Source organism: Glossina fuscipes, unplaced genomic scaffold (genome assembly GCF_014805625.2).
Source record: "Glossina fuscipes isolate IAEA_lab_2018 unplaced genomic scaffold, Yale_Gfus_2 1, whole genome shotgun sequence".
Taxonomy (NCBI): Eukaryota; Metazoa; Arthropoda; class Insecta; order Diptera; family Glossinidae; genus Glossina; species Glossina fuscipes.
Genome location: NW_023998415.1, coordinates 7,357,365 through 7,366,130, shown reverse-complemented (window position 1 = coordinate 7,366,130; position 8,766 = coordinate 7,357,365). Strand labels below are relative to the sequence as shown.

The window sequence follows — 8,766 nt, the reverse complement described above, 5'->3', positions numbered from 1 at the left end:
TTTTAATTAGCGATAAACAAACAAAACAAATAATGTAAAAATAATTTATGTTTTTTTTCCGAAATATAAAATTCATTTATTACGTTTATTATTAGAAGAGAAGGGTAACAAAGCTTTCTTTTTAAAGTATTATCTTTCGGTAGCTGAACGTTGTTGTTGTTGCCTTTTGAAAGCAAATGAATTTGTGTGCCGAAGTCGCGGAAGTAAGCACCACTTACCACAGATCATGTCGTAAGAATCGAACAAGTGCTTGAACAGACAATAAGTCCTCGGGTCAAACCAATGTTAATTACATAGAACGCGAAGTTTTGCCATATGAAGCGACTGGGGAATTACGATATCACGACTTTCTCTATCATTCCGTTGGCTAAAGCAACCCTTAATATACCAGATCGAATTGGCCGATTGAAAGATAACAGAGACTAGCTGAGCTAAAACGATTGAATTATATCGAAAACGATATAAGCAAAAGTATCATAAGCAATATAATATATGTATATATATAAATGTATATTATGTTATATTATGTATTGTTAGTAAATTGGTAAATTAATCACTTTGTATGCGTTAGCTTGTTCACTCTAATATTGTAAGAGCTCTGATGTTAGAGTTTTGTATGTCAATTGTACAATGATTTCTTTGCTTCACTGTTACAATAAACTTCTGAACACAGCAGAGCCAGGTTTAATTCAACAACTTTTCATTTCATCATATATTTTTGATAAAATTATAAAAATAAATAAAAGTAATTTAAGAAGGCGTGGAAAAATTATATTCGGGCAAGACTAACCATTCAATATCGTAGACCATCTCGCCTAAGAAAATTCTTCAATGATTTTTGTAATATTGTGGACTGACATGTGGATTGACATGATTCAAATATAGCCCAATTAATTATTCAGTCAACGATCTTATTATATAGATATATTTCAGCTAAACTATTAAATATTAGATTTGATTGCGATTACGGGTTAACATTTCCTAAGGGGGTACAACAAATTGAGCTGCGATCCAAGTTTGCTGCAATTAACTTTTGTGTCAAAATAATAATATGAACAAGCTTTCATTATAAAATATTGACTTTTGGCCAAAGATTTATTTTTCGTAAGTATGGTTAGAGGGAAGGAGGTTCGAAAAATTGGCCTATCCGATCCAAATTTTACACATTATGTTTTTTTATTGAAATGCTATCACTCAGTGATTTGGACGGAAAAATATTTGGAAATTTGTAAAGTTTGTAAAATAAGACGTTATACGGGCAATGATTGGAAAAATAGTCCGGTACATTCCATTTTCAATAGACTTTATCTGTGGGCCAAAACACACTAACGCACTAAGTTTTGTCCAAATATCTTGACAATTGCGACCTGGAGGTTGTAAAGAAATAGGCAGAGAGATGGACAGACCAGCAAGCGGAAAGGCGTATAGGCAGATAGACGAGCAAACGAGCAAGCAAGCTTAAAACCAAGCATAAACTTAACATACCCTGTACCTAAGCGTATATATACCGCGTGAATGCGAAGTCAATACTTCTTGGGAATATTCGCAAGTAAACGGTTGCTTCGCAGAATTCGTAATAATGGATCGCTTTCTTCCTTGCACATCTGGCTACAAAATTATTATTTCTTTTGACAACTTATGGTATTTTTCTAATAACTGAAATTTGACTCTTAAGTTAAGTAATAACATATAAAATACTGCAGTATCTTATGCAGTTTCTCTATCGCAACGAATGCATTCTAGCTGATATCACAAGGACGTCGAGGTTAGGCGTAATTTACTGCTCTTCTTTGACGTTTTGATAGAAAGGTTTAAAGAAAATTTGATCGTTTAATTTGAAATGCCATTCATTGCGGTGTCTTCTAAGTAAATATGAGAAAAAATCGAATTACGTTTGTGATAACTGCTCCCGTACGTTTATGGCGGCCAATGAAGTTTTCAATATCCTTTGTAATGCCCTATGGAATGTGCTCGAGAAATAAAGAGGTGCTCACACAGGATCTTTCAAGCCATCGTTTCGGTCATCAGTGATCGAATAGACCAATTGTTGTCCGGGCTGTGCGGCAGGTGGCGCCATTCTGCTGAAAATTAACTTTACATTATTTAGTAAGGGAAACAGGTAGCCGTGTAATACAGTCAGCCTCGCGTCAGTGTCAGTTGTTGTGGTTGGAGAAATTGTTTAACCATCGCCCTTGAGTTTTCAGGACCCCAGACGCGACAGTTTTGCCTTTGTACGTACTTTGATTGATGAAAATGAGTCTCATAGCCCAAAATAAAAAGCCATGACCGCGTTCATGCATTTTCTGCACGCAGTCCACGAGCGTACACTGATAGGTATCTGAAGTAGTATAGCTTTTGCTGTAGGTTTGTTTTACTATTTAGAAATACTAGATGATCGTAAATGGATTTATTAAAAGAAATAAGCGCTCGAACTTAGATACTCTATAAGTTATTGCTCTGCACTAAAGGATGTAAAAAAAGTAAAAATAATAAAAAAATAATATTAAAAAATTATAAAACTGTATCAATGTAATGCATTTAATACGTTGCTGGGTATTAAGGCTTCGCTATCGGACAAACGAACATTTTCTTTTCAATGTTGCTGCACATGTTTTATTTAATTCACTTAAAGGACCCTTTAAATTGTGACGGCGCTCATTAGCTGAAAATAAAACAAATATTGACATTTTTATTGACCCATTATAATTATAATAGTAAATATAACAAAAAAAAAAAAACAAATGCAACACTCATAGAGACACCATACATACATCATAAAAACGTTTCATATAATTTGACTATAAAAAGTGGCCCCGTAATGCATAAAAATGTTGTATACAATAAAAAATTATCGCTATTCATATTTAAAATATAAACGGAAATTTAAGCAATTCTTCATTTTATATATACATATATACATATATATATATATGTATATATAAATCCATAAACATATACATATATAAAGTTGAAGATACCGGAAATTGTTATAATTTATTGAAAGCCCGAATATGATAAACTTTGCATTGTTAAATTTTATTTTGCACAATTTTATGCAGAATCAAGTGCAAATGGCAGCCATTTTCAATTGTTGGAATATAAAAAGTACCACAAGAAATGAATAGCATTGTGTTGCAGGATTTCAATGAGTTATCTTTTGCTCTTTTTCTCTTTTTACTTTTTTCGTTTTATTTATTTTTTTTATTTTTTTTTTTTTATTCTATTTTCCTTTCGTTTTTTTTTTTTTAGCTCAATTGCAACTGCGGAGAATGACTTCAAACTATGGCATATATATGCAAAATATAAACGCGAATTATGCTATTGCGGATCATGATTTTATAAAACGTTATTTTCAGCATCAACGATCCTCTATGGGAGTATTTATCGATTTTAATTGCTGGCAATCGGGAGCACTTTTAAATAAGGTTATCTAAAATAATTGTATTCAGCTTTTTTTATACTCGTGACCACTTGATTGAACATTAGCTGCGCTATGCTCTCATTAGCAATGAATTCAGTTAGATCTCTACATTCAACTAAGAACTTTTTGTCGTTTATAGCTCATGAACTTCTATATAGCTCCAATGAGCAACTAGGCAAAACTATTCCTTAAAGTTTCAAATATTTACTACTTTCTCGCGTAACTGTTTCAGTTTACCATTTCCTGGGAGAGAATTCGTCGAGAATTCATTTCGCAAAAAAAAAAAAGGGCGAAAAACTTTAAGAAAACAAAAGAACAGCTCCCATCAAGATCATATATATTAATTACTTAAACCTATCCATTAAATCATAAAATTAATGTAATGCTTCAAAAGGGCTACAGTTTATTTAAGTTAATTTTTTTTGATTTTTCAGGCGAACGACTTGAAACTCTTTGATCACCACTATCGTTGGTTAATCTATGATGAGATGTCCAATATAATGAAATTTAAAATTTTTGTTTCGAATTTTAATCTTTTCATTAATACGGACCTTACCTATGCCATGCTTAGTGATGAACATATCAATTCATCGAAAAATTCGACATTTTTATTATACGATGTTTATAATAAGGGTCAAAAATGGGGAGGCCGATTAAACATGACTGCAGATCACGCTGTAACCTGTTCCCATACCAATTGTCATTTACAAAAATATTTGTCCACTTTGCATCAAAGATCTAAATCCGGTAATCGTGAGCGTTTGTCGGACATAACGTTGACAGTATGTACGGTGGTAAGCTTATATTGCGCATATATGTGATGTATATCAAATATTTCGAATATTAAAACTTTTACTAAACCATTACATAATTATTTTAATTTAAATTAAACCTATGTCTAAGCTATTAATTCGATTTCTTATGTCATTCATAGTCCTTTATAAATCTTGTAGATTAGGTAGGGAAAGCACAGTGACAGCCTTAAAAAAAATATAAGAAAATTATATTTGGTCGTGACCGAATCTTTTATATCCATCATCGTCATCGTAAAAATGATAAAAAAAAAGCAAAAGAACTAAATTTTCATGCTCTGTAATATGTGAGTGGCTGCGGTTGATTTTTTCTATTTTTCAAAATAAAAGCTTTTGTCGCATAGGCGCGTCAACAATATCTTAATTTTTGCGAACGAGAGAATGTTTAGCACCTGTCTACTACTGCTCAAACGGACAGATGGCTAAAAGACATCAATGGCCAAGGACATGCTTATGTGCATTCCGAACTTGAAATTGTCCACGAATTTGTATACATTATGGGGAATTTGCGGGTTATAAACGTTTTGAAAAAAAATTAAAATTTTGATATACTGTTGTAGCGCTCATAGAATATGCGCTTAAGTTTTTGTAGATTCATCTTTTGTACTTTATGAGTAATGAGAAAAAAACCAATTTTCTATTCCTTTTGAAGAGCAGCGGTGTTCGCAGTTTACATAGTACAGTAGGCGTGTGGCTGTACCAATTTGTCTCATTTTCGATACAAGTCCGGGTGCAAGAACTTGTAATGTTTCTACCAAATTCGAAGTCGACAGTTTTGCTTTTGAGACCAGAAAAATGTGTACAACAGACATTATACGTAACGGACAGACGGATATATGAATGTAGAATTTGATACTGATCAAGAATATATACGTTTTGTGGGATCTCTGAAGCTTCCTATATCAATCTCAAAGCTTCCTATTCAATATCTTTTAGGATGATAGGAGAGGTAATAGCATAATAATATTGGAGTAGGTTGTTAGGCGTATTTTTAAATGTTAGGAAAAACATTATTTTTGAAAATGGTAAATATGGATCAATTGGAGCCATTCTCTCGAGGCCTGTTATCTAGTAAAGCATTGATCGGATTTTGAAAATTGTTTGTAATTGTCTGGCATTTCTGAATGAAAAAGTTCGGCTTTTGACCAAAGAAACACACTATTTTGCTGGCAAGCAATTCGGGCCTTGCTTCACTAGAAACCGACTTTTTAAAAGTACTATAAATAGTTTGATTAAGTGGAATGGAAATTGTTTAAGTTACACTATGCGGATCGATTTGAAAACAATTCAAAATATTGAAATGCATTGTAGAAACGTGTCTTCACTTCAGTACATTTTTTATTGACTTTTGCCCTCAGTCTGCAATCGCAGAACCGTAAAAATGCCCCTCCACGTTCAAATATTTGCCCTCATGCTTTTCTTTCGAAGCTTATATACCAGAACCTGCCGATTTTGTTACATCTGCCGAAGATGTACTCCCAGCAGGGATTTATTCGACACAAGTGTACTTTTCGCAACACTTAAGGTAGAGCTCAACATTTCAAGGAAAACATTTCCACAATGCATTTGTTCTCCACACATTCTCAAAGCTTCAAAGTACTTACTAAGTCTATGAGCAAATGTCGTTGTCTGAAAAAATTTGCAGTGATTTAATCTCTTAATATAAATTGCAAATCAGTTCTGTTTTTTTTTGTATTTATAGGTGACCAGAAAGCCAATTAATTTACCTGAAGAAGTGCTAATCGGGTATCTAATGTCACAAAACAATACTCATATCGATGGTTTGCCAAGATTTGGATTCCAGGTGTTGATGGTATTAAAAGATATTCTGGGTAGCAAGTATATACTGTGATAGGCTTTAACGACCAATAGTCATTTTATTTCCAAGTTTTCATTTTCCAGCTTTTCTTATCAATTTAAAGAAACGTGGAGCGTAACGGAAACTACTGGCGGTTGTATAGGTGCGGTAGGCTATGAGCATAGTGCAGACTTGCTTTCAACGCCATTCCTTTTCACGGAGAAACGTTCACTTTATTCGCGGCCTATTCTAAGGAACGGCCACTTTCGATCGATATGCATATTCCGTACACCAAGGAAAGCGGACTTGAAAACCGGAGTCTTCATGGAACCGTTTAGCGTAGCTGTATGGATTTTATTTGCTATCATCTTAGGTTTAATTGGCGTGCTTTTACGGTTTATATTTTTGGTGGAGCACAATAAGATGAAAATTTCTTTAACATATGTGCCTTCATTATTAACTACGTGCCTTATGTCATTTAGTACAGCTTGCGTGCAGAGCAGTCAATTGATTCCCAGTTCGTTTGGTGGCCGCTTAACGTTTATTTGCTTATCCTTGCTGACGTTTATCATGTATAACTATTACACTTCAATAGTCGTTTCAACGCTACTGGGTGCGCCGGTTAAATCGGACATTAAAACTATTGGCCAATTGGCTGATAGTAACTTGGAAGTGGCCATGGAACCGTTACCTTATAATGCGGCCTATTTAAATGTGATTTATTTCGCTGAAATATTATTATTATAAACATCCGTCTAATCGATTTTGTTTCTCATGCGGAATAGTTTTCAAAATTACCGGAAATTAAACGTTTCGTTAAACGGAAAATCGAGTCTAAGTCCAATCCAGGTAGTGTTTGGATACCAGCCGAGGAGGGTATTTTACGTGTTAGAGATGAGCCGGGTTTTGTATATATTTTTGAGGCTTTCTCGTTCGGTTTGGTGGAACGTTATTACGACGCTCACGAAATATGCGATTTGAATGAAGTTTTATTTCGACCTCCGGCCGACCTGCACACGCATGTCAACCGAAATTCGACGTTCATTGAAATTCTACGTTGGCGGTGAGTTTGCTCTTTAAGGAATTCAAATGATTCGCATACACATACATATATAAAATTTAATGTTTAAACTATTTTATGTTGATCTGTAGACTTGTGCGCATTTTTGAAACTGGCATCTATAGTAAGTTTCATCGTCATTGGATTAATTCTCGTTTAAATTGCTATTTGGGTAACAATGCTCTCGTACAAGTCGGTCTCGAATACACTGCTCCGTTATTCGCTATGCTATTTTGTTCATACATATTAGTTTTAATTGTTATTCTCTTGGAGATATTATGGAAACATTTCGAGAGGCGTGCAACTTAAAGGAATGCATTTTATTCGAATTTGCCGCGAAGAATTCTTTTCAACTTTAGACTTATCTTAAACTACTCTGGGCATACAATTTTAACTTTGTTACCTACGAAGACTACATACAATTTGTATAAATATATATATCATATCTATATGCTTAACACTAAAAAAACTTTTATCGCCATCAACCACATTTCCACTTTACAACTATTTGCATACATTTCGGAATAAAATGTAAAACACACACAAAGGCGCTTGTGTTCGGTAGAAGTGAAAAAAGAACAACTGGACATCAAATAAATGTAAAACCACAGTTTTTTTCCGTAACAAGATAAGAGCCAAAGGTGTTATTTGCAATTAGAACGTGTTCAAATTGTTCAACGTTGCTAAAGCTGCAAAAAAAAAACAAAAATAAATAAATAAAATAAATAAATAAATTTATAATTGCCTTGCGGCGAATCTTTGGTACCCTCACATCTTAATGCAAAGTGCACTGACTGCAAAATATTTTATTAATTACAATTACATTAGTTGGTCGAATGGTCGAACTTTTTTATATCAGCTTTTTAGAACGGTCGAAGAAGAGCGTACATGCCTCAACGGCCTTGCCTTGATGGGTCGTAAGCTAAATTGTTCTGCCTAATCTGTTATATCTACTCTTGTATTGACATATTAAGCTCACAGAGATAAGTTCTTAATGGCACCACCACAAACTGCGTTATCTACCTTATAATGCGGCGGCTAGTATTACTCATATGAATCATTTAATATACATAAAATTTTAAAGTGTGTGAAAAGTGAAAACCATATCGCTTCGATGTATAAAGAAATTTTTATTCAAATGATGGGATTCTAGTATCTTCACCAAGGTGTTTTACATTTTTATTGCCGTGTTAATAACAAATAATATCTTATGGTATCTTATTGACTTAATTGTTAAAAGAGGCTTAATCGTAAAGGCCATATGGTGGATAAACTTACCACTTGTCACTTGCAACACAAAAGAAAAGCGAGAAATTGTATTCAATGTATGTTCAGTGTGTATTCTACAACATCACTGGCTTGTGTTGAAATTAAAAGTGAAAATGAAAAGTTTTCCCTACACTAAGTGGTCATTAAACAACTCGCCTATGTTAATATATGTCAATGTACAAATTTTAATTCGATTAATATACCTTAATTTATTATACACGATATTTCCATGTCTCAATATACTATATATTTTACATCAATTTTTTTTCTTTTTTTTTTTGGTTAGATTTTCATGGTACGGAGATCATGTCGTATACAAACCAAATTCGCGAAGGACATTGAAGGATTCGCAAAGATATTTTACTTTCGATTTTTTTATAAAGCTGCTGAGTTGTTCTAAATTCTA

General features: G+C 33.4%; 1 protein-coding gene across 1 annotated transcript; it reads left to right on the top strand.

Annotated features, from left to right (window-relative positions):
• Positions 1-3,269: 3,269 nt before the first annotated feature.
• Positions 3,270-7,463, top strand: LOC119632246 (ionotropic receptor 75a-like). The gene is made up of 6 exons (XM_038025053.1): positions 3,270-3,425; positions 3,856-4,215; positions 5,936-6,072; positions 6,136-6,745; positions 6,817-7,094; positions 7,184-7,463. The coding sequence occupies exons 1-6, from the start codon at positions 3,270-3,272 to the stop codon at positions 7,398-7,400; spliced, it is 1,758 nt and encodes a 585-aa protein (XP_037880981.1). The 3' UTR covers positions 7,401-7,463.
• Positions 7,464-8,766: the final 1,303 nt, after the last annotated feature.